General features: G+C 37.3%; 1 protein-coding gene across 7 annotated transcripts in view; it reads right to left on the reverse strand.

Annotated features, from left to right (window-relative positions):
- Window positions 1-27,509, reverse strand: part of BICD1 (BICD cargo adaptor 1) — a 228,755-nt gene that overhangs the window by 11,508 nt on the left and 189,738 nt on the right. For 2 of the 7 annotated variants that reach the window (XM_077774494.1, XM_077774492.1), the window contains exons 6-8: window positions 23,277-23,428; window positions 20,346-20,663; window positions 19,181-19,374 (exon numbers count right to left, since the gene is read on the reverse strand). In XM_077774494.1, coding sequence (XP_077630620.1) covers window positions 19,181-19,374; window positions 20,346-20,663; window positions 23,277-23,428 — 664 coding nt within the window. Of the gene's footprint in view, window positions 1-6,023; window positions 6,033-19,180; window positions 19,375-20,345; window positions 20,664-23,276; window positions 23,429-27,509 lie in introns of those variants that run through there. The other 5 variants (XM_077774493.1, XM_077774495.1, XM_077774499.1 and 2 more) reach the window with 5 other exon arrangements.

Consider the following 27,509-nt stretch of genomic DNA (forward strand, 5'->3'; position numbering starts at 1 on the left):
TCTTCGGAAAGGAAATCACATGGGATAAGATGTGATTGGTGGAGTGGGGCGGCAATCTTGCCTCATTTGAGATATTAAAAGAGCATAAGCCTGCATGGAATTTTTTTTTTTTTTTTTTTCGGGNCACATCACCCTGCTGTTAGCTATGGGCTTGCTTTGGCTACAGAGGGTGCTATCAAGTCATGCTTTTTCCAACTTGTACTTGGGGTGTCTGGAATCCCAATACAATAGTTCATGTACTTTTAAAAAATGTTTTATTTCTTTAAGTAATCTCTACACCCAACATGGGGCTTTAACTCATGACCCTGACATCAAGAGTTGCATGCTCCTCTGAATGAGCCAGCCAAGTGCCCCTCATATACTTTTAACTTGATGTTTACCGCCAGTAAGTATCACCTTTTCCTACCTGATGCATCTTTTAGACCCTGTTCTGTCATCTAGCATATTAATGTTCTCACCCTGTTATTTTTCCCTCAGATTAGAAAATGTGATAATCATGACCTTGATATCTTCATCTTTATCTAAGATTAGTAACTAATAATGGGGTCAGGATAAGTAGAAACCATATGTTATGAATATTAATCTATGAATTTGGGCCCTTTGAAGACGTCATTAAACCGGTTACAGACCTAACCAATTACATCATCTAGAATCTTTCTATTCTAAAAAATATTACAAAATACATGGTTAGTTTTTTTGCCAGAATTCAGGTATATTATGTTACCACTTTCCCTGATCTTATGAGATAGAGAATGAAAGTAAGTCTAGCACAGGTTATTCTTGATGAACTCATGCTGGCTGTTAGTAATCCCTATTCGATACTGAGCATAAGAAGTGCATCCACTTCCAGAAATTTCCCTAGGATCAGCTTCAAGGTCATTGGTCTATAGATCAGAGAAATATCTTTCTTTTCCATTGTATAATGACTCTATTTCCACATTTCTTTCTCTGACTCACCTAGGAATTCACCTTCTCACTTTCATGTTCTATTTCTCCCTGAGCACCTTTTCCTCTATCTTTCATATGGCCACGATTTTTTAGCATGTTTTCTTCAACAAGAAAAGTGAGAAGGAACAGCATATGTGTTTTCCCTTTTCTTTCCCTTCTCATTTACAAATGGCAACTCATATACTTCAAAACTTGGCGGGAAAAATGAAAATCCATGATACAAATGGCAAACATGCCTCTTGGTGAGACAGTTAATACCCATGTTAACTTGATATACTATTTCCAAGACTGTTAAAGAAAGATGGGTTCAGTAATTAAATTTACCCACTTAAACAACTGCTGTCATAAATATTGACATTATTGTTATTTTCAAATGGATATCACTTTGGAACAAAAATCTTACCTACTTGGAGTAAATGGTCAATATTCAGTAAGGACCCTTCAGTGAGGACAGACGATTAACAGTAGAAAAGAAAAAATGTGTAATGACGAAAGTTATTAAACAGAACGTCGACAGAGATAGTCATAGATTGTCCTAAAATAACTCCCTAGTTAATTATCAAAACATAGAGACATCTTTTTTTGCGGCCTTATGAAAGATGAAAGAATATTCCTCTTTCTTCTTTCCACACACCTGGCCATATGCTTGCAAACTAGTCACTTGTTGGGATTTGGGCAATGACAGAAAAGGAAGAGCAGAAGGAATGTAGAAGAAAGAAGATGAGAAATAATGGTAACATGGAACATTTAGTAAGTGCTGTATATATGCAGACATCAGGCTAAGGATTTTGCATGCAACAGCTCTTTAATGCCTAAAAAAACTTAAAGAGACAGGATTTATTTTTACTTTAGAAATGAGAAACTGAGGCCTAAGAAGGTTAAGGAGTTTGTGCATGGTCACCTTCTGTATGATTTTTATAGTGAACAAAAGCTTTTTCGGGCTCACAAAACTCAACTGAGTTTAGTTGTCATGATCCTCATTTTAGATGTCAGGACACTGAGGATCAGAAGGGTTAAAGTGATGTTCTTTGTACCCCTGCAGAGAGAGGCACACAAGCCCAGTGGAATGCCCCAATGAGCCTGTAATGGACTAAATTTTGTCGCCCCAAATTCATATGTTGGAAGCCCTACCACTACCTCAGACTGTAACTATTGTATATTGGAAACAGGATCTTTAAAGAGGTCATTAAGTGGAAATGCTGCTGCCTTAGGGTCAACTCTAATCCAATCTGATTGATAGCCTTATGAGCAGAAGGGATTGGGAGACAGAGAGCACAGACACCAGGGAAGGGCTCACATAGGCCATGTGAGGAGAAGGTGGCCATCTCCATGCCAGGGGGAGAGGCATCCAGAGAAACCAATCCTGCTCAACCTTGATCTTGACCTTCTAGTTTCCAGAACTGCGGATAAATAAATGTATATTGTTTAAGCCCCTCAGTCGGTGGTCTTTTGTTATGGGAGTCCTAGCAAAGTAATAAGGAGCCTTTGTAATTGCTCCCAAGTGGAAGCAATTATCACCCCTACTCTTATCTCTTACTCCATACCCAGTACCTTTCTAGCCTAAGTAAACTGAGAACTTAAATTTTTTTCCAAACTCTAAACAGTCTAAGGGTTGTAAAACAAATGTATACTTTTTAATTCAGGGAAACTCAGGGGAAAAGACATATACAAAAGGCCAAAGCACAAATCCTAAATGAATGTCTGTACTCAAATTTTTACTGACTTCCTTCTTAGCAAAAAAGCATTTTAAACGTCAAAGTGGTCAAATCAGTGGTACTGGGGAAAACTAAACTGATGACAGAATATGATATTTGAGCAGTTAGCAGAGAATACAAGTTTCTAGGCACTGTGCATTGAAGTGGAGACAGAAAAATCGCATAATTATTAAAGAAAAGCCTCCCAAACTCAGGAATTCTGGATATTTGCAGATAACAGCACAAAGACGCTCCCTGTGATTAGTTACTGCCATACTTGTGCATAGAGCCAGGTCTTAAGTGAGGGCTTTACACAATAATCCTTGGGGACAGATAATGGGTAAATCACAGTAATTTTCTTCCATCTGCCAACGATGCCTCTGCAGCAATTCTCGGTGGTTCCTTGCCTTCCTCCTCATTCTCTATTCTCTCACCCCTGTGCTCCTCGACTTCCCTCCATTTCAGCATGAGATTTAAAGTCCATCAGAGAGACCTTTGTGGTTAGATCCTGCTCCATCAAACAAACAGTAGCTGAGGGACACTGAAGAAGTGACTTAACTTTTCTGAGCCTCAGTTTTTCTGTTGAGTGAGGACATTAAATACAACTTTGCACACCAGGTGAGAGAATGTCTGTGAAAGCATATAGCCCAGGTCCATTGACAGGAAGTGGTCATTGGTTACACATGAGGGACAATGGGAAGAAGTCAAGGTGACCGTGAGCTTTTCAGCTTGAAGAAACAAAGTAAATGCCTTCGCCAACAATAAAATTTAAAAAGCCAAGATAGACCATATGATGAAATCATCTTGGCAATGATTTTTTCCCCCCTATCATTACATTCATTTGAAATGCTCTTCTCTTGGACCATTCAGAACTAACAAGTTTTGTTTTTATTCCTAACCAACCAGGGGAAAGCATTCGCTTCCCCTAAACCCCCTTTTGTATATAGCTTTGACCACTGCTGTCCTTGCAGTATATCTAAACTCCTTGGTCACTCTCTGGGGTTCAGAGAGAGAGGACCCTGTGTTATCATTCTTATAATTCTTCGTTTTCCCACAGTAGTTTGCTTGGGGATGCATGTGGTGAAAAATACTTGTTAACATACTGATTTTACCTTCCCTAAAGGATCCTTGGATTTGTTTCTTTATTAGTACTTTATTAATGCATTGTCTGATGGACCCACTTGAAGAAGGGAGAGTTTACAGTTCGGCATTCCTAGCATCATCTTTCGAAAGAAAGAAGTAAGAAAGAGGAAATACTATCTGATGGAGGTTTTAAAGCTAATTTAGTGATAATGGGTGATTAACTCTTCTTTGATAATTATAAAACTTGGATGTATAAATCTTGAAAAAAAATTTTAATTGCCATTATTTAAAGTGTGCCAAGTAACATCAATACTAAATTATTCCTCACTAAATCTACAAAATGATTAATAGTGTGTTAGTGAATTAACAGAAAAGATAATGGAAAGAAGCATCAAAATACATTCTCCTAATAGTAATGGCTTGAACACTTAAATAGTCCTATGGATGCCTATACACATAAATGGGAAAAAAAAAAAAACACAAACAAACCCAGACATACAGAGTAGAGAATTTAGGAAAAAATAAAAAATATTTAAAGTAGAAACATTATATAAAGAAAAATAATAAGGAGAGCATGAGATAGAAACATTGACATAAATATAAACAGCAATTAGGAAAAGCTGAAATTTTTGTAAAATTCTAAATGATGAACTTAATGGTGCATTGACACTAATAAAAATGGATAGCTGTGAATCAACTTTTAGCATTTTATAATCAAACACATAGAGTTGGCTATCTCATCCCTTTTTGCAAAACATACAACATTTCCTGTTAATACATTAGTTTCTCTGGAAGTATCCACTGATAAGACATAATAGCCTTATTTCTGACTACACAGGAGTGTAATCTGCTAATTCATGTCACCAGACACTTCAGCCTTATCTTTCCATCAGTGTTTAACACAGCAAGTTCCATTATATGTTTATACCCGTGATAGAAACAATCATCATTCATTAAAATTTTCCAGAGAACAGTAAAGACAGAATTGTTGAAATACATAGAAAAAATTCAATATAGACAATGCACAAATATGACCTGATAACAAATCTTTAAAAAACATCTGGCTCCACCTTCATACAAATGACAACTCCATATAGTTTATCACATTTTGGTGACAAGCATTAAAATTGTCTTCAATGATGTAGAATCAGAGCATGGCTTGCGAAGGAGAGGGAGCATCTTTAGACCTTTCAGTCATTATAGATCAGACAAAAACTCTCATCCAGCTTTCCATTTGCTGTCCTGATGAATATCATATGACTAGCTGATAAAACAAAGCAATATTCACAATCTATTTTTTATTTCAAACCTTGCAAAAGAGAAATATAAAAATGCCCTGCAGTATAGTCAACCTTCTGCTCCTGAACAATGTATGATGAAACCATGAGCACGTGTAATCAACTCCTATGGTGGGAAAGACAGAAGATAAAGGAGGGGAGGGGGATGAAATACAGTGGCACCAAGAGGTAAAAGTACATTTTGCTGCCAGATTCTTACACCAATTAGACACCTTTCAGAAAATAGCCTGTTGTTCAGAAATGACCTTTCCCAAGGACAATGGTAGTTGGCACAGAGTTAACTCAAGGTGGTATGATGGTCTGTTCTCATTCAGCAAACTCAGTTATAGCACGTGGCAGATGAAGACCAGCTATACCCTTGAAATGTCAGAATTAATTCATCATCAAAAAGACACAAAAGAGAAATAAGTTAAACAAACTACCACCGAAAACCCACTAAAAAGATCAATTGTAAAAATATATCCCGAAAAGAAAAATATATGAGACACCACTCCGTGAAATGTGTTTGATTTGCTTATTTAATATTTTTTATCATTAAAAAAAAACCCCAACACTAGAAAATATTCTGAGAGGTTCAGGGCATCCTCTTCTGTAAAGCGATGGATCTGAAAATTATAGGTTTTCACCAATGTCAGCTGTTTCTTGGCCTTTTTCACTTTTCTTAGAAAAGAAGAAATACTGATGTAATCCATATTTTGGGGGGGAAACAATTCAGAAACCCCTGAACTAAACTAAGTGTTACAAAACGCACTATGTCCTCGGAAGTGAATCAAACCCTAAGTATAACTCAGAGGAAAAGCGGTATCTTTAGGTATTAAATATTTTTAGAATCCAGGTTTACAGAAGGTGCTTATTCATTTTTCAAAGAACAAGGATTTACAATGAAAAGCTTCCTAATGTAAAAGTATTTAACTTATAGAAACTTGTTTGAAGCAAAGCTACTCAGGAATAAATATATTAAAGGAAATGAGGTTCACCTACAAGTTCATAGCCAACTTACCTCTTTTTGCTTTTGATGTCAAGTAGCGCATAAAAAGAGAAAAAAAATGTATGTTTAACTGATTCTGTTGTCATTACGTAACGGCTTATTCCATAAATACCGAGTAAGCGACTATTCTATACTCGCTTTTTTCAGAACGTATGAATAGGGGTGGAGCTGTGACTGCGGGCTGTCAGAAACAGGTGCGCAAGAGAAAGTAAACAGCATCCTCACTGCGATGTCTGTGCCACACTTCTGGGTGCCATTTGACCAGAGCAAATGGTACGCCCTCCTACTCTAAACTTCTAATTTCATATCTTACCATCTAAACTGATCATCGACTGATTCTATTTGGAGTCAGACATATCCTTAAGTGTGATGAAGAATTGGAAGGCAAGGCCCAGATTAGAGCAAAAAACAGACAGGCTACATGAACAGCATCGGAGCAGCAGAAGAGTACTTCACGTAAGGAAAGTTTATCCCTTCAACTAAAAAAAGCAACACTTTTATATCCACTAAAAGTAGGTTTAGCTAAAATGACAGTCCTGTTTCTAAACCAGTATCCTGCAAAATAAACACACACGTTTTCATATAAATCTATCAATGCAAATATTTGAAATTAGAGTTGTTTCCTTTAACTATTTTAAGAGTAACAATCTGATCAGTCTATTTCTTGAGAACCTTCACTGACTAATGCAGTGACATGAGAGGCCAGCTGGAAAAGCAGTCCCCCTAAAGGAGATCTGATTTATGGTCTGGACACATGGGAGTGACATAACCTCTACACCAAAAAAGAAAAAGAAAATCTCCAGAGCCCAGTATTGAGGAAAACGGAAACGAACTTGGCTTTTACATGAACAGTTCCTGAAAGCTTTAGATTGGTGATGTGCAGACCGTATCAATGACTGTTTCTTTATGGCTGGGAGGTGACAATTGAAGGACCGTAAAATTAAGAATTATAGGACATCTTTATGACTTTATTTTTTTTAGAGTAATAAAGTCAACTGTTTTGAGTTGTACTTTTCCTTTTTCCTCTCATACCTTTCAAGCACAATACACTGAGGAAACTGCCGAGAAAACCAAACAAGCATCAATAGATGATGAAAGACAGGGGTGTGTAGAAGAAGGGACATACTGCTGCACAAAAGTAAAGCCAGGGTGGCTGGATGCTTCATCGTCATGTAATGAATACCACGCACCATCAATTGTTTCTGGATGTCGAGCTGTACAATTTTAATTACCGGTCACTGTAAGTAGTCTGGGTGCAAGTGTTATGGAACTACATTTTCACCCCTTCAAGTACGTGTAGTCTTCCCATGAGCACTACATCTGTGCATTATTTGCACCATGCTCCTAGCAGAACTCAGGCTGCTCCTTCAGCCCCTGACCAACTTGCTCAGAACTCAGGAGAGCCACTGAAGCCAGCCTTAGCATATGGAAAGGCCCGTTCTCCAGCTATTTATTAACGTCTCAAGAGAGTTTGGTGATGGGCACCAGAGAAACATCTCCGAGGTAAATGAGTGACCTCCACATCATGTGTAATAATCTAGGTATGCTTTTAGAAATGGAGTCCCATCTGTTTTGGGAAGGAAATCAAAGTGTTAGCAAACTGCAAGAATTCAGCATGAAATCCAGGACACTGCTCTTTTCTGCCTTGTACAGTCAGTTCATAACACACAGACTCTTGAAATTGTCAAACAAAAAAAAGTTCTGTTCTGTTTATTAAGATAAGGGGAATATTCCTTTTTCTTATTGGAAACCATACGACTTGTGCAGAGATACTTTACTGTCTTTACTTACAAGTCTATTTAGAAACATGGGTTGTAAGCAGTAAGCTCCAGTCCTGATCATGAAGGGAGTAATGTGTTCTCATAGAATCAGAGTCTCTGGGAGAAGCTCTGTCGGTATTTCTTCACTGTAGCTGTCCATATATCCTCGAGAATGGAACGGAGAGTCTACTGTTGTTAACCTCAAGACTGGCTTCACTGAGGACCTATTGTGGCTTTTCCTTGTTAGGTTTTTCTTAGTGTTCTTTGTAGACGGAAAGCAAGTGTCCCTTTGAAAGTTGAAGTTTGGATTTTACATCCTAGGAAATGTTTATAAACAAAGGATTTTTGTTTTTAAATAATAGAGGTTGTTATGCAGTTACAGTGAGGGCAAACAGAATACCATAGACTAGTGCCAGCAGACTGGATTAAATAGTGTGCGCATAGCAAAGAAGATGCTGATGGCTATTTTCCCCTGGAATACAATGAGGGGGCGGTCCCAGCTGCCCACCAGAAGAGAATGCGAAAACTCTTTTTGCATGGGGGGCTTTGGGATATGAAGGCAAGGTGATACCAATACTAGACAGTTGTAGCACTCAACACCCACAAAGGACACCAAAGATACTAAAGGTTAGGGGCTGTAGGGAAGTAACTGACCGCAGGTTGGCAGAATAAGGGCTGTTCTCTGGCTTAAGTGGGAGGCATGCACAGGTAGAACATAGTGAGAGAACATGAGCAGTTTTTCAATTCAGTATTTGGACTAGTTGGTCGTTTGGGGGCAGAGGCTGGTCACTTCAGTGAGTCTGAAGCAGGAACTATAATCTAGAAACCAATCCTAGAGGTATGTGTTTCTTTCATGTTTTCTATTCGTCTACTGATATTTTTTACTGAACCAGAAATGTCAACTGTGCAGAATCAGGAGAGGAAGGCAATCATTGCCCGGAATGTCTTGTGTCTTTTGTGTGTCCCAGCCCATCTATGCCCTTCCATTACCCTTCCAGACTTAGCCAGTTTATAGAGGCCTCCATCTTTTTCTTCTATTTTTAAATGTCTACTTATTTTTGACAGAGAGAGAGAGAGAGAGAACAAATGGAAGAGGGGCCGAGAGAGAGGGGGAGACACAGAATCCAAAGCAGACTCCAGGCTCTGAGCTGTCAGCATAGAGCCTGATGTGGGGCTTGAACTCACAAATTGTGAGATCATAGCCTGAGCCGAAGTCAACACTTAACCGACTGAGGCATCCAGGTGTCTGGAGGCCTCTAGCTTTAGCACCACGTGGCTGGATTCTAGTAGACATGAGTATGACCTGACCACTTTTGCCCTGAATATGCAATAATTAAGCATATCAAAACACTTTATTTTCTTTCACTTAATGAATATATTAAGGAAAATTTTAGTTTTTTCCTTCAAGAATTTAACAAGAAAATTTCAACTTCCCTGGGCTTAATAAAATTTTAATAAAATGTAAAAGACTTTAAAACCACATACTTATACTAAAATAGTCAACATGGATTGAAAATTGTTTTCTAATCTAATGTGTACATTTCTGCTATAATGTTGGTTTGTCTGTGGATTCCTTCAGTAAATTTTTATCACTGCTTATTTTGCTTACAATGCTCAGGGTTTGAATATGGAATCTTTTAAGAAAATTTAACTTTCTGGACGGTATATGTGACAAAGGAGGGGGTAGGAAACAAAAACAAAAATAAAAAATAAATTAAAATCCTCTGGTCATCAGATGTTCCATTAAGCACTGAAATATTTATTGAGTGGCTTCAGTTTACACCATGAAATCATTTATTTAGTATTGTCTTTATCTTCTCTGTTATCCTGGACAAAGGGAAAACACATGGGACCCACCTGGAAAGATTTCTTTTGTGTGTGTTTTCAGTCTATATATGGTGTCATTAAATTCTACCATTTATAACTGGCAGAATGCATTATAAACATTTTCAATGCACTTCCTACTTAAAATTAAAAAATGAATTTTTTACAAACTTGATTATACCAATTTTAGAAAAATTCAGTTGTATTATTATTTTAAGAATATTTAAGACATATGGTTTCTTAGGATACAGCTAAACAATAGGAATTAAATTATAATACTGACAAAGAGACCTCGTAACAAATAAAGTAGAAGTATAAAGAAGAATATACAAACATTTAATATGTGCCTATTTAAAAGAGCATTGCCACCAATCAGAAACAAACAAAGCAGAATCAATCTGCAACTAAAAACATTGGCCCAATATTTCATTTTTTAATTTTACTTTAGGGAGGGGGGAGAGGGGCAGAAAAAGAGGGAGAGAGAATCCCAAGCAGGCTTCATGCTCAGCACGGAGCCCATCTCAGGGCTCAATCCCATAACCTTGGGATCATGATCTGAGCTGAAATCAAGAGTCATGGCTCAACTGACTGAGCCATCCAGGTGTCTCCTAATATTTCATTTTAAAAGAAAACCTAACTATGTACCATCTGAAGTCTTATTTCAAAATTAGATGTTAGTGAATAAAACTTTAGGTTTCTGTGCAGAAATTATTTCTAGTTAAAACTATTGGTAAGTAAGAAGGCCTAGAACTATACTGTTCAATACAGTAGCTACCAGCCAAATCTGTCTATTGAACACTTGAAATACGGCTAGTCAAACTAAGATGTATTCTAAGTACAAAACACAGGCTATATTTCAAAGACCAAGAAGAAAAGAACATAAGACATCTCACTAATAACTGCTTCCATTGACTGGATATTGCAATGGTAATATTATAGATACATTGTGTTAAATAAAACATATTACTAAAAAAAAGTTCATATGTTTCTTTTTACTTTTTTCTCATATGACTACTAGATTAAAATTACATATCTAGTTCACATAATCTTACTACTGAACAGCTCTGGTCTAGGAGGTGAAACATTCTGGTGACTCCCATTTTATTGAATGGCAAGAAGTATTTCTATTCTGCACATGAAAGCATTTTATAAAGATTTTGTAAAGGTTTTGCAAAGGATTCAAGTATATCTTCCTTCTCCTTATTAACATCTGGCTAAAAATAAACAAAAAGATGAATATTGATATAAAGAAAGCCAAGATACATTAAGTGAAAAAACCAGCATGCATAACAATGTTTGTGTTTGTGCCAATGTTAATACATACATATATAATACATACTTGTGATTATATATGTACACATTTATATATATTCTCCTTTGCATATAGAGAATGTTTCTGGAAGGACATAAGAAGTAGGCTGGGAGAGAGATACCTTCTATTTTATATTCCTTTGTACCTTTTGAACTTTGAACCATCATTACCTATTGAAAATATACTTAAAAACTATTTTAAAAACATTTAAAAAGGAATAAGAGAAAGTAGAAAATGAGGAAAGCCTACATATTTATATGGAATCTTTTACGCTGTACTACATGGATTCATAAACTTTGCCTCTAAAGTGGATATTTTCTTATAATTGCCTTGATTTTTGGGCATCCATATATAAAGACAACCAAATAAACTTCAAGATTATATATATATGTATGTATATGTATGTACACATACATATGTACATATAAATACACACATATACATATATACATACATATGTGTGTGTGTGTGTGGTGTGTATATATATATAATTATATACACACCACACACACTGTCTGAATTAAAACAAGAGAAGTGAATACCCAATTGAAAAGTTTCCAAGTACAACTGTTATGCAGATTTTCTTACATTACCTGTATTAAATCACATCTGAAATAAAGTATTCATAATCTATACACCAGAAGAACTACATGCATGAATGATAAGCCAATATTTTGAGATCCTGTAGAAAATTTGGACTGATTATCAATTATCCACCAAACTGAGGGCCAACTATGCAGGGACAGTGCAAGATCCTGAAGATTAAAAGATCAAGGAGCAAGGTTGCTGCCCAAAAGCTTATAGGTTCATAGGGGAATCTGATTTAAGATACTGTGCCCATGCCATCTCTAGTGAGGCAGAGAGGAAGAAGCAGGTAATTCTATCTAGTGGATACAAGGGATCAGAAAAGTCTTCATAATTTCTGTACATTTATGTACCCAAGGGTAAAACTGGTATAGGATATATATAGGTTAAACACTTTGTAAGAGAAAATAAGAAAGGAGAGAAATCTTAAAATTCTATGATATTTTTATATGAAACTCATTATCTAGACAAAAATTGAAATATTTTGCTAAATTAGAGAATATCAGGTATTTTTCTAACGAAAGCAAATAATTGGGAAAAATAAGTTAAACTGTTCAGTTTTCAACTGGGTTATTTTTTAGTTTTCAACTGAGTATCTGTCATTAGAGACAGATGGAATAAAATGAAGAGACACATCTCTCAGATGACATTTCCCCCCCTCAGAGGACATGTTTAACATTGCATATCCCAACTCAAGATCATTCTATAGTAAAAGATGTCCTGTAAAGATGGAATTGCTCCTTGAAAGAAATATTGAAAAGAAAGGTGAGGGTGTCAGACATTTCCTCTGTAAAATGAATCAGGACTAACCCAGGAAAAGAAAAATACTCCTGCAACATACATGATACACTACAATTTGGAAATCTGAACCAATTTCTAATTGCATATTACACTGGGGCAAGACAGAAACCTCTATTTTTCAACATGTGGTTGGCAACTTTCTGAATTAATATTTTTTGTTAAATATTTATTTCTGAGAAACAGCGAGAGGTGAAGGATAGAGAGAGAGAGAGAGAGAGAATCCCAAGTAGGCTTTGCACTGTCAGTGCCGACTGTGCCACCTAAGTGTCCTTGAATTAATATTTTTGACTTAACTTTTGTTGTGTCAGATTCAAACTAAGAGCAACATGCTCCAGCATCAGAAAACCCCCAAGCTTCCCTCTGTAGAGAAGAACTCCATAGAGCTATGTTAAGAGAAAATACAAGCCCAAAGATTACAAGTTTCTTCTTTTTAAAAATTTTTAATGTTTATTTATCTTTGAGAGAGAGAGAGAGCATGAGTGGGGTGGGGGAGTTGCAGAGAGAGAGGGAGACACAGAATCTGAAGCAGGCTCCAGGCTCCGAGCTGTCAACACAGCTTCAAACCATGAACTGCTAGATCATGACCTGAGCTGAAGTCAGACACCTAATTGAGCCACCCAGGTGCCCCTACAAGTTTCTTTTAAAAAGATCTTTTTTAATGTTTATTTTTGAGAGAGAAAGAGAGACAGAGAGAGAGATAGAGCATGAGCAGGGAGAGGCAGATAGAGAGGGAAACACAGAATGCAAAGCAGGCTCCAGGCTCCAAGCTGTCAGCACAGAGCCGGACGTGGGGCTCAAACTCACGAATCGTGAGATCATGACCTGGGGTGAAGTTGGACACTTAAGCAACTAGGCCACCCAGGTGCCCCAAGATTACAAGTTTCAACAGAATGCTGTTCACTCCGGCTATTTCAAGAATTGAGTCCTGTGGGTGGAGTGGGGTAGGAGGGAAGCATAGCGATATGGTGAAAGGGAACTCACAAAAATGGAGAAGCCTCTAGAAGAAACAATTTGCTTTAGAAAAAAACCACTGAGGCTGTTAGTTCAAGAAGACAGTTCAAATAGCATTCACTGAGCTCCTTCTACCTACAAAATGTGGGAAGATGAAGAAGACAGGCCGTTAAAGTAGGTTGTGTGTACACAGGGCACACTGGCTCTCAGGTATGGTTGGACTTCTCTGCATTCAGGCACACGTCAACATTCACACTGCTCCAGTTTTGTTATCTAGACTCCACCGCCTCTCATCTGCAAATTTCATGAGACACTGTATCTGCTTCTTTGCCTTAGGAGTTGGCACATCCAATCCATTCTCCACCTTGCTATCAGGACAGTCTTATAAAATGAAAACCTATTCTTACTCTTGAAACAGTCATCTCTGCCAATGGGATAAAGGCCACTCTCACTAACCTGGCCGTCTGTTTTCAAGTCCTTGGTTTTCCTTCCGGTGTCATTTCCCAGCACTTCCAAGTCCTGCTCCAATTTCTCGTTCCCAGCCTCATGGCTTTTGCACTGGTCGACCTACTTTACTAGAAGGCTCTGCTCATTACCCACACCTGCATCCCCATCATCTGCCCATCAACATGTAGTCACCTTTCACAACCAGTGCTCGCATTTCTTTTGGGAGAATGTCCCTAACCATCCTAATCCCTCTGCTTATTTTGGGAACATCTATTAACACCATTACTTATTTGCCTATCTACCTTCCCTAGACTATGAGTTTCTTGAAGCACAAGGACCACGTTTCACTTAAATACCATATTATGTCAAGAGCCAAGAAAAGTGCCTGACACATAGCAGTAGCTCAATACATTTTGATGAATGAGTGAATGAGCAAATGAGTGAAGCAATATGGTCTTGGCACATGTTTAAGAGCATAAACTGCAATATAAAAAACAGACAAATAAATGTTTGAATGCAGTGAAATGTAAAGGCCGTTTTCACTAACGAACAGGTTTATGTCTGTTGTTGACTATACATCTGAAAGGATGACTATGTATCTAAGGTTAACACCTTTCTGTGAGTTGCTTTAAAAATGGGTAAACTATGAAACGTCCTACAAAATGTTCAGATTTCACAATACCATTCTCTCATACGAGTTCAGTAATGATACCAGAGGAAGAGTGAGAGAGAAGAGAGAAGTGGGGAGGGAAAGAGAGAAGTGAAAGGATATGGGAAAGCAAAACATCCAAAAGGGAAAGCTCCTAAATGGAAAACGCAACGTGAAGAGCAAACTGCTTAGGCTGTTTCAAGAGGAGAGTTCAAACGTGCTTTTGTAAGTTTGAGATTTCTCGTTTATCCTGTTGCCATATCGTGATTTATAAGAAAGATTTCTTTGGTCTTCGTCCATAGTTCCAGGCTCACAGAAACCCTTGGAATTTCCTAAGTGTTGGGAGTGACAATGATGTCCTCAGTTATGTTAATAAAGTGACTTTTGGACTCCGCCTAAGGATGGGGGCTGCTTACCAGAAGAATCAAGAGAACGTGCCATGTGATTTGGAGGGTTGGAACTTTCAATCCTACCGCCCAACCTCTGGGGAGGGGAGGCGGCTGGAGGCTGAATCAATCACCAATGGCCAATGATTTAATAATCAATTGTGCCTGTGTGATGATGCCTCCAAAAAACCCCACAAGGACTGAGCTGGAGAATGCATGAGATTTGGGGAGAGTGGTGTGCTCTGGGAGAGAACACAGAACTCCCAGATCCTTTGCCATATCTTGCTCTATGCATCTCTTCCATCTGGCTGTTCTTGACTTAGATCCTTTCATAATTAAATGGTAATCTAGTAAGTATCATATTTCTTTGAGTTCTGTGAGCTGCTCTAGCAAATTAATGAACCTGAGGAAGAGGTCATGGGAACTCTGATTCACAGCTAGTGGGTCAGAAATATAGGTAACATCCTAAATTTGTGATCAGTGTCTGAAGCCAAAATGGGGGTCATTGGAACCTCTAATCTATAGCCAGTTACTTAGAAGCACAAGTAATAATCTGGTCTTTCTTCTGCTGTCGGGAAGCAGGGAGGGGCAGTCTTGTGGGACTGTGGAATCCAGTGTTATTTCTGGATACACACTGTCAGAATTCAGCTGAATTGTAGCACACCCTGATGGTGACTGAGAATTCCTTGTTGGGGTGGGGAAGCCTCCACACACACACAAATACACATACTGCAGCTGGTTTCAGGAACCTAATTTATCTGCCCAAATCATAGCAGTCAAGTCAAGAAATAACAACTCTTACCTATACATTACATGGATTTCTTTCACATATTCTGGTAGACTGATTTCATTTATTGGTGAAATAGTAACATTTTATTATTATTATGTAAATAATATACAACAACCATTTATATTATAAATAATATAAAACAACTAGTGATTTTATAAAGACGTACTACCCGCTGCCTGACTGTAAACTCATTGATGACAACAGAGTCCCTTTGGATTCAAATTCATCAAGGTTGGTAGCCATATGTGTGAGGACACTAGAGTTTGTTTACCATGATAAGGACAGAGTCAGCAAAAAGAACAAGCAAAGGACAGAAACTCTGGGACTTTAGGGGATGAGGCAGCAGAAAAAGCCAAAGTCAGAGGCATAGGGCAGAATTATCCTCCAAAAGGTTATATTAATGTTGGAAATGAATTAGTACAAAACAATCTATTCATTTTGGAAATCAATGGCCCGTCCTAGAGTTGATTCTCCAGAAACTGAGAAATTGTGGCTTGAAGAAGATGGCTTTCTGCTGACCATCTCAAAGAAGTAAAATCTATTTGAAAATATATCTTATATATGGTAAATAATATTTTATGTTTTTCATTTTAAATTTTTAAATGAGATTCATATCTGTCATAATTCCTCAACAGAAGGACCCAAAGCAACTTACACTCTTTGTATTTCTACTGAAATGATTTAATTAATTTAATTACTTCAATGGTCCTCAATAGAAAACCCACTTATTAAAATAATAATCATCATCTACAAGCACCTATTAAAAACATATTTCAGAAAACTTATCAAAAAACATTCTAATAAATTAACAGGGGATTATCCTTTTAAAATGATAAATATATATTGTTATTACCCAGTGAATTTTATAATTATCAGCAACTTATATTAAACTCATAAATAAAAAAGACTAATAATATCTATTTTTTCCCATGGATTGAAAATATTTCTTACAGAGAACATAGAACTGGATATAGATGGCATATTTTTCCTTTCTCAGCTTATTGAACATATTTTACATAGTAAAAGCATCATAAATAATATTTAATATGTCTTACCCAAAGCAGTTCAGCCTAGGAAAAATACATATATAGTGCCAATAACCCTAATATATTTTTTGAAGCTATAATTTGGTGTAGGTAATTAGTCACTTTTTATAGTAATTGATTTGTCCAAAACTTTTTAGAAAATTTTGCTGGGTTGATCTAAAAATTGATTAAGAACTAATCTGGTTGGGCCCATGGTATATAACTGAAAATTCCTTAGGCTATAATAACAGCTTTATTTGTTCCCTTCTTCCATTATTTTAACTTCAAATAAATGGTTAAAAATGTAAGGTTTATCAATATATACTAAGTTGTCATTAAAATAATTTTCTGGCCAAGTGATGATTCTGAATGCAATATTATTTATATTCTAATCTTGTATAGAATAATTTCTAAGGCCAATGGCATTTTCTGCCTATTTGAAACTAAACCATTTAAGAAAACATACTGGTATGCTCATTCATATATGCTCACTAGTCTTAGAGGTGCAAGATGGGTACAGTGTGCAGAAAGTACTAGAAAGATTCAGAATGTGTGAAAATGGGGAAAATGTTTTGTGAGACTCTTAGTAGACTGATCTACTCTCTTTCAGAGCAACATCAAAACGGAGCAAAAAACAGAAAGATGTTCATCACTGTAACCCAGTGATCTCACTTGAGAAAAAACTGAACTGATGAGAAGTTGAATGCATGAGGGTATTTCTAGCAGCACTGCAGAAACTAACAAAGAATGAAAAACCACCCCAGCATTTAACAGGAGAAGTAGAGATTAAAGGAATAAAATTTGAAATAAAATGTATGATACAACAACCTTTAAAAATAAAAACAGACTAGGTAGTAGCATAGAAAAGTTTACAATATAATGTTAATGGTTTCAACAATGTAATGACAATGATGTAAATACACATTAATGTAAATAAGGATCAAATGATCATATACAAAATGAAAACAGTTATTGCTAATATTTATTAATTTTTAATCTTACTCAGAGGTCACTTTTTAATTCAAATACAATAGGGTGCCTAATTAATCATAGATAGGATTTCTTTTCTACGCTCTAGTAGATGGTGCTACTACTAAATCCAGTTGGAACACTAAAACAACTTGAAGTGTTTTTTTCAAGTCACGTGTCCTGATGAATCATAACCATTTTGGTGATTTACAGATACTTCAAGGTACCTTCCAATGGGGTCTGAAACAATAGAAAATGAGCTATGAAAGTAAGAACGCCCAACAGAGTTATAGGTTTTGGGTTGTTGTTTCTGGTTTTTTTTGTTTGTTTGTTTTGTTTTGTTTTTGCGTACATTTGGCTATTATGCTCTTCCAACTCGTTATCACCACCTATTTGCTCAAACATTCTTAGAATGTTGGTTGCGTGCTATAAATTTCCATAGCACACCTTTTCATTCCAATCAGTAAGCTGACTCATGAATCAGATGAGGATAATATAAGAGACCCAAAGGCTGAGGTTTCCACAAAGGAATTAAGGTAAACAACGGAGTAAATGAGGTAGGAGAGAAAATCAAAGTGAATTAAAAAAAAATTCTGTGGCAAACTCAAAAGCTATATAGTAGGGTCCAGAAGATAACAAAAATAGGTGCAGCAGGCTGGGTACTAGTACTCGGGAGTGAGGGAGCTGTGGAAAACTGCAAAGCTTGCCCTGTTTAAAAGCACCAGCCAGGCTTCGACAGGTTACTGACCAGCACGATCGCCGACCTCACGCTGTCAGATATTCAGACTCTTTCAAGGGAGACCAGAAACAGAGGCCCTCCTGTGAAATCCGAGTTTCTAACTGCTGACAACTAACTTGAATTAGTTTTAATTTTTCAGTCTTCTGTGACAACCAGCTATTATGCTGCCTTCGGGCTTATTTTGTTTCATGGACTTCCCGTGTGCCTCCTCTGACCTATAGTTAGCAGGCAGAGATTTCTCAGAGGGCTGAAGTCACATCTTCACTGGAAGCTCTTCATAGGAAAATTTTTTTTATAAAGAAAAAGAAAAATGCAAAATAGTGAAGCTAAAAATAAAATGTGAGCATATTGGTAAGCATAAATCAATAAGGGCTTGCAAGCTATAAGAATGTTACATTAAGATATAAATGTTCCAAAGAAGCACAATCTTAGCAGATTTTACTTCTATTTTCTCTATAATGATTGAGGAGACATTCTGAGTCACTACAAAAGGACATTAGCCCCAAAGGCTTTTTATAAAGATAGCTCCCTTTGCTGAAACTACCTTAAAAATAATCAGAACAAAATGACAAAATCTGATCAAGATAGAATCGCTAGGAGCTACCACATTGCAGATAGGACTTGGGGGGGGGGTGCCCTGCGTGATGCCTGTTGCTAGGTTCCCTTGACATATCCCATTCCTTCCAACTCTCATTTTCCATCACTGGCTGTAAAAAGGAAGTCCCTGGAGACTCCTAAGGAATGCTCCTCTGGCTGAGTCAAGGAGGAAACAGGACACTAGGCTTAAAGGCACTTTCACATTAGCTGTAGGCATTTATCCGTGTCCAAGGTGGACTCTGTGGATGGGTGGATGTGAGTGGTTGGGAGGAAGGGGGAGTGGTCTACTCAGCTAATCATCTGCATCACATGCACCCAAGGAAAAAATGTTTACCTGGTGGAGCCACGGTTAACCTTTTTTCCTTGCTGAGCCGGTGCCCTTGGATGAATTCATTCATGGAAGGGGGGCCCTTCAGAAGAAATGATTCTGTGGAGGTGGGATCAGGGGGAACTCTTAATAAATTCTGTAGGTAGGTAGCCCCTGAAGTCCTGGGACGGCTCTGATCACAAAGGGAAGGTGAAAATTGTCTTGCAGGAGATCCAAGAAAATACATATAGGAAACAAAAAAGTTTTACTTTAATTACCTTTCAAAGCCTCACCAGTGACAACATTATTTATATTGGCATTTAATTTTTTTTAACACGTAAGTCAAGATTTTTACTAATTGCTTAGTTTCCATACCAGGATACAACCCTATTTGGAAACTGTATTGGATACTGGAAAAGAAATTTATTACAGTTAGTCAGTTTGAACCGCAAATAGAAAATATTTATATTATTTGATTCTTTACTGAAAATTCCTAAAATAAAAATTTTACCATTAACTGAAAATACAAGGTAAGTAATTCAATATCCAGGAGTCTGTAAAAAGGTCACAAAATCAAGCCACTAAAAACCTTGCAAATGATTTCTCTGAGCAACATTCACATACCAAATGAAAAGGCAAAAAACCTGCTTTTAAGAAAAAGACTACACACATTCCATTCCATTTTACCTAAATATAGACATCTCCTTTTGGTCAGTTGTCAGATTTGGGAATATGGACAAAAGTTTCCCTAAAAGAACATATTCATATCCTTGCCCCATTAAAGAGAAGCTGGTAAATAGCACCATTACCAGAGGCACAACGACTTTTAAGAGTCATGTAAAACGTAGCTTCATTCTTAATATCCACCTTTTATCTATCAATTTTTAGGCTGGAGGTAAGGGAGAGGCATATTTGTGCATACAAACAACAGCAAAAATGTTGACAGATACTCAAAAATTATTATTACGGTTAATCAAGACGTGGGATATGGGGGACAGAAAGGAATAAATAAACACAATGATCAAAGGTTTTGCTCTGGCAAAGCCAACATCAGCAAGGCCCGTTTGTACACCCACTCCCAGTTTTTCTCTTCCTTCCCTTCCTCCATCCTCCACAATAAGACCACATTAACGTTGCAGTTAACTAAAAATCTGGCCTGTGCACCATGCTATGAAGATCGCTGCATGCATACCTTTTCCTCTGAGTGCCACTGCTGACCCGAATGTTGGGTGTCTGTGGGCCCTGACTATGCAGGAGGTAAGTGTCTATGGTGGGCACGGTGACTGATGCCTCCCCACTTACTTTAGGGCTGCCGATCTTGCTCTTCCCAAGTTTGCCTTTGCTGCGTCGGGACTGCTCATGGTCAAACTCTAAGTCCTCCAGCCGCTGGGTCAGGGCGAGTTTTTGCTGGATAGCCATTCGTAACAAAGTGTTTAGAGTCTTCTTCTCATCCTCTGCGGCTGCTAACTGTCTCTGCATCTCATCCAACTGGGTGACATACTCATCACATCTAGAACCCAAACAAAAAAGTGGTCAGGAGAAAATTTTGGTGAAATGAAATGTGGAATTTAAGTTGAAGAGTAATGAATTTTACTGGAATTTAGATTTGGAACGCTGGTCTTCCCTGAGCAGAATGGGGGTAACCGATTACGGTGGAAAACTGGAAACAGGAGAGAAGGTTCAAGAACTAATGGTTCATTTATACCATGGAATGCATATGGGGACGCTCTTAATGGATGACATCTTAAACCCCAGTGACAGAGTTATTACGGAGGCTGCCTATAATGGAGGAAGAAGAGTGAACTAGAACATCTCCGGTAATGTTCACAGCATCTTAGATGTGTTATAATAGCTTCTACTGTGTAACATGATCTTCTTTGGAGGAATATGACAGGTTTATCATAGACTAGGCTTGTAGTAGGCAAAGGAGTAATAATGTTTATAAAGAAAACATTTCCTTTTTTTTATAGGTTTTACTTTTGCAGCCACACTGTTTTCAATATGGCAGATTTGCCTGAATTAGAAACCTGAATATTTTCAAAGATTTCTCAACCAGAAGATAAAGCAATAAATGTCAAAGAAAACGAAGGTTTGCTATACAGATATAGCAGGCTGTCAGGAACATCTTTATTTGATACCTGTGCTGCAGCTGGAAGATAAGCTCAGTCATCTTTTTTCTCCGCCAAAAGTAAAATCTAAGCACACAAACGTTTGGAAGGGAGGATTAATCACACAATTTTCAGAGTTTTTTTTTTTTTTCTGAGTTTACTTACCCGCGAACTTAATAACAAATATTCTTCATGCACCAGCTGAGAGTGACTTGATGGAGATATCCGAAATGTGCTGTGCAAACTTTGAAATTAACATAAGCCTTGCAGCTTTTTAAAGAAAAAACAGACTCTAGGTGAAAAAACTTGAGATCCAGGTGGATCCTGTTTTTGTTAACCTTAAGTGTCAAGAAGCATAGTAGGGATACTATATACTTACTTATATACATAGTAAGTACATATATACATATATACTTTCTTACTATACATAGTAAGAAAGATCACATCTTAATAAAATACAAAGTGGGTTTTAGCACCCTGGATTTATTTTAATTGGTTAGATAACAATATTTTTTAAAAATACTATGGAGCAAGGCAGTTATTACACCTTAAAAAATGTTCTGTGAAAATGCACCTCTTGGGAATAGTAATTCTTATTTAAATCAGATTACGATTATAAAATATAAAAAATATTTTGATTTCTTTTTAAAAGAGGATATATATACATTATATATATATAATTTAATTCTACATGTAATGTGGACTGATTTCTTTCATCAAAGGGGGCAGCAGCATTCTCTATCCTGCCCCCCATGGTGGCCAGAGGTGTCAATATACTCTATTCCTCAAACTCTCCCAGGCTCAGACCCAGAAGTCAGTTCTTCAGGTCTGCATGGCTGTGGCCCGCCAGGCACTCAGCCTCCTCACAACCATCACCAAGAGAGTCAATCACAAAGTATGAGCTTGAAACTTTCCTCTCCTCATATGCAGGGAAGCTGGACAGATTCCAGGCCTCCTATAAAACCCAGGATTTTGTTTACACTTATATCAGCTACATATAAATTATTTACTAATTCTACAAATAATGCTTTATGAATTTTGCACCACATGTGTAATATATAAGATGCATGACTGCTTTTGTTTTGGTACTGAATTGTGACAGTAAAAAGGGGATGGTGACGCTATTGAAAATCTCAGTATTTTGAAACCTTTCAATCAATATATGCTCGATCACTTCAAGTCAGAAACAAAGCACTTCATAATGAAACTGGTTGTGAGAGGTAGTCACTAATATTTGTCTAATTAATTAGCACGGCAATGTGAAAAACTTGGTGATAGATACAATTACATTTTACAAATTAGAATTTAGGGGCACCTGGGTGACTCAGCTGGTTGACTGTCCGACTCTTGATTTCAGCTCAGGTCATGATCTCACAGTTCATGAGATTGAGACCCACATTGAGCTCTGTGCTGACAGTGTGGAGACTGCTTAAGATCCTCTCATTCTCTCTGTCTCTCTCCTTGCCCCAGTTCCCTGCTCATGCTCTCTCTCTCTCTCTCAAAAAAAAAAAAAAAAGGAAAGAAAGAAATTATAATTGTATTCACAGTATATTAAAGCCCAAATAATTAGCTGATATAATGAGCACTTATATTCATCATGAACATGTCTTTCTCATGCAATACTTACTAATGATAAGGACTTTTATGTCACAGAAATAAATTTCAGTGGTGATAATATATCTAGCTATTTTAAGAAATACATTTTCCCCCATTATCAGAGGCTTTTGGGGGGCGGCGGCTCTAATTCTTTTGGGTACATAAGCTCTAGGAAACATATCAATTACATTAATTTAAAAATACTTTTATGTAAAAGAATTGCTTGATCCAGTGTGTCCAGTAGAGGGCTCTGGAAAACAGCACAAAACATTTTGCCTTAGACTTGTCAGAATTGCATCTCAGGTATTGTCTTCACAGCTCACTGTCTTGGACTGCGCACAAGAGGTGTGCATGTGACTGTGAATTATAAAGTCTTTCTCCCATGTGCCCCACCTCATCTTGGAAGAAAAAACTGTTACCTTGTTGCAAACATTGCTCTCAGGGATGAGAAAGTTGCTGCATCTTCTTTCAAAGCCTTCAGTTCATTCCTAAGCTTCGTCATAGTTTCAGTCACCATTGCTTTCTCGTTTTCGTATTTGTTCTTGAGATTAGCTAGAGCCACCTCAGCCGTCTGAAGCAGAAAAACCACAATGCTTAGGATTTTCATATCAGGAAAACCTATCATACAGATTTTTCCATGCTGGGTGGTCTAGGACTTTCTTTCATAAATAGAAAGTGAAATTGATTTGGTTAAATTTTATATAAACATATATATGTACTCGGACATAAGGCAGTTTTTTTTTTAAAATCCATAACATGGTTAAATTCCCCTGGAAGCCAGCTGTGAACCAGAGTTAGTATCAGAAACTAAGGAAATGATCCTAGTTCAGTAAATATTGTAATGTAGATTCTTGAGAGTCTGTAACATTTCAAATAGAAAGGGAGCTAAAATTAAACTTTATACAAGAAGGATTTTATCAAGGAGAAGGTAGTAAAGAAGCTCAGCTTCCAACAAACTCAATAGAATGTGGGGTGTCTGGATGGCTTAATCAGTTGAGCATCCGACTTCAGTTCAGGTCAGGATCTCATGGTTCATGAGTTCAAGCCCCATGTCAGGCTCTGTACTGACAGCTCAGAGCCTGGAGCCTGTTTCAGATTCTGTGTCTCCCTCTCTCTGTGTTCCTCCCCGACTTGTGCTCTGTCTCTCAAAAATAAATAAATGTTAAAAAAAAAAAAAAAGAAACACAACAGAATGCAAGTATTCTTGTGTCGCCTCTGCTCGGGGGGCCTGAAACATACAATAAAAGACAAAGGCCACTCCAATTTATAGCACGAGTACACAATAAACTATAAATCCATAGTACATGTTTAAGGAAAAGAATTCACAAAGAACCAATTACCTCCTGCCTTTGCACAGAACTTCAAAACAATAAATTATAGTCTAATTTAATTCTTCACAATCTCCATAAAAGCAGAAATTCCAAAATGCTGAATGAATTAAAATCTCTGTTTGAACTTAGAATTTGGGCATTTCTGAATCTTTTGAATTTAAAAGCGTTTCAAATTGAAAACTAGTTTGACACACAGAAGGAAGAAAAAAATGTTAATTGAATCAATGCATGAAATCAATGTGTATTTAGGGACTGCCTGTTTGATGCATAGCACATGGTGTACATATACTGAAGCCAAAATGAAAACATATCATTTTAACAAACTGTTAACCACAGCTTTTCAGAGAGTGTAAAAATACTCAAAACTAATGAAAACATCCATTACTAATGAAAAAAAATCCATTGCTAAGGGGATGTTCCAGGAAGACTACCCTGGTTTTTAACATTTCCTTTTGCGCTTAAAATGGACAGCTTCAACTTTCTTATGCAAAGTGCCAACTTCTATAGAGATATTGGGATTCTTTTTAAAATTAAAACAATATTGGGAAAGGGTAGCTTGTTAATGTTTTGACTCCAGAGTAGTTTCCTATAGGTTTTAATTGAATTTAAATTCTGATTAAAATGAGAATTTACTGACAAAATATTGTAGTATATTCTGTAGCTGTAACTCAATGGAATCTTCAGAAATACTATTGATTCAGAAAATTATCCAGAATACAGAAATTGATCTGGGGAGAGAAATGGCGGTTTCCCCATTTAAAAAAAAACTTATACACATATTCATATAGGACCGTTAAATTTAAGTTGTGAAAATACAGACATAACAAAGTTGTAAGCATTTGGAGCCAAATGGTCAGTTATCCAAGGGGAGGAAAGAATGGAATGACAGAAGAGCAAGACCTGAAATAGAAGTACAAACTCACTTATTATTTGTGAGAAATGTCCCCAAAGACTGTTTTGTTTGTAGGCTTATTGGTCCAGACTGTACAAAGCTTTTCCAGAAGTAAGAAATTCTAAGTATCGGGTCGCCTGGGTGGCTCAGTCGGTTAAGCGTCCGACTTCGGATCAGGTCATGATCTCGCGGTTCGTGGGTTCGAGCCCCGCGTCGGGCTCTGTGCTGACTGCCAGCTCAGAGCCTAGAGCCTGTTTCAGTCTGTGACTCCCTCTCTCTCTGACCCTCCCCTGCTCACGCTGTCTCTCTCTCTCTCTCTCTCAAAAACAAATAAAAAACATTAGGAAAAAAAAGAAATTCTAAGTATCTACAGCCCACGAGTAGATTTGCTGATGTCTGCATTTGCTACGCTCCCCATGCCCCTTGTTTCCAGCCACAGAGATCTTCACAACCATTCCCTGAATATATCATTCTATTCCCTGGCTCTACCTGCTATTCTTTCAGTCTGGAAAGGTGTCTTCCTCTTCTGGAAAATAACTCCTGATCTTTTAAGAACAAATTCAAGTAAAACTACTTCCATGAAGTGTTTTTTTTTCCTAACTCGTTTAGGAAACATTAATTGCTTCCTCGGCAACATTTCTATAATTTATATTCTAGCATGTATAACATCAAACTGCAATTATCTCTTTCTTTCCCAATGCTCTCACCAGTTTGGGAGTCCTATTCTGAAGGGCAGGGATGCTGTATTAGTCTTCTTTCAATGTTTAGCATCTAGCCAGTTTACTACACAGATGCTATTTCATAAACATTTGCATATTTCAGCAGAAGACACTGTGCATACAGAAAAACCTGAAGTATATTAAAAGATTCATAGAGAAAGCAGAATGACTATTTTTTAAACAAGAAGATTCCCCCACTTCTCTTTATGACAGAATTCTTACCTTAGTCTTAATAGCGAACATTCCACAATGTCTAAATATAATGGATGTCATCTGCAGACATCTGAAGTTATTTAGGGCACATAAGCATCATAGCAATAGGCCCAACATCATTAAAATGTAAACTAAATGCATGGCTAGAAATGTGTTTTCATTTTATTTACTGAGACCATAAGGGTTGGGATGCTAATGTAATGCAAATGGTACCACAAACCACTGAGAAAATAAAAATTCAGCCAGGAATCCTTTGTCTTCCTGAATTGTACTGAATTCCTTTGATACTGTTTCTACCTCTCAGTGACATGTCCTGCTCTGTAAATAGTTAACAGGCATGTGTTGAACTCCTACTAGATTACCTGGTCACTTAATTTGCATCCCTACTTACTACCTGCCTTGAACTATGTAATTAATGAATGCTCATTCACAAATTAGTCTCTCGTGGCTTATCAACCATGCTTATCTATATTTCTGCATCATTTAAGCTTCTTATCACTTATAGATCTAGATTTCTAGGTTGTTAATATTCAACTTTCAGGAAGAAGTCAGAGATGCTATTTGAATGGCTTGACCAAGAATGCCCAGGATATTAGCTCCTTGATAAAGGTTGTCTAAGTCTTATCTAACATGGTTTTAGTCATATGGTATTGGCTATTTATGAATACTCTAAATAACTGAGTCTTTGGACTGTAGTAGTTTATGGTAGTGAATTCTTTATTTTTTTAAGTTTTTACTTATTTATTTTTGAGAGACAGAGAGATAGAAAGAGCAGGGGAGGGGCAGAGAGAAAGGGACAGGGAGAATCCCAAGCAGGCTCTGTACCGATGGGCTCAAACTCAGAAACCATGAGATCATGACCTGAGCCAAAACCATGAGTCAGACACTTAACCAACTGAGCCACCCAGGCGCCCTGCAAATTCTCTCATTCTGACCTCAAATTGGAGTCAGATCTCTCACAATTCCTTATTCATCTTAATCTCTTCTATTTCCCTGAAGTGATGACACGAAAGAAGGTCCTAATTTGTCCTTAGATTTATATAAAACATGTTTACAGTGCAAACAATATTACTGCTTGTGGGATAGACCTCCCAATTATATCAGTGGATTATGGGAACTAAAGACCAAGACACTAGAAAACTGTACTGTGGATGACACAATGTTGGCATGGCTTCCCTCATACAAGGGTAAAAGGAGAAGCATTGCAGCTCAAATTAACCACTCCACAACATCAGCACTGCTTACAACATTTCCAAGAAGGTTTTTGATGCTTTGTTTCTCTTTATCCACACCCTTTATCAGCATTCTTCTCAAACGTATCTTTCAAGATTTATGTTCCAGAGAAGCTAAACAGAGGTTAAAGATGTTTTCCCATCTATATTTCACAGCATTCCCACTCAGGTAAAGCTCAAGGGTGGAAAACAAATTCAGTCATGAAGGAGATCTAGGAATTAGTCAGGTGGGGTCATGTTGTAGCAGTCTTGCTTATTCCAGAAG

This window comes from Crocuta crocuta, unplaced genomic scaffold, assembly GCF_008692635.1.
Source record: "Crocuta crocuta isolate KB4526 unplaced genomic scaffold, BGI_CrCroc_1.0 scaffold176, whole genome shotgun sequence".
Classification (NCBI taxonomy): domain Eukaryota; kingdom Metazoa; phylum Chordata; class Mammalia; order Carnivora; family Hyaenidae; genus Crocuta; species Crocuta crocuta.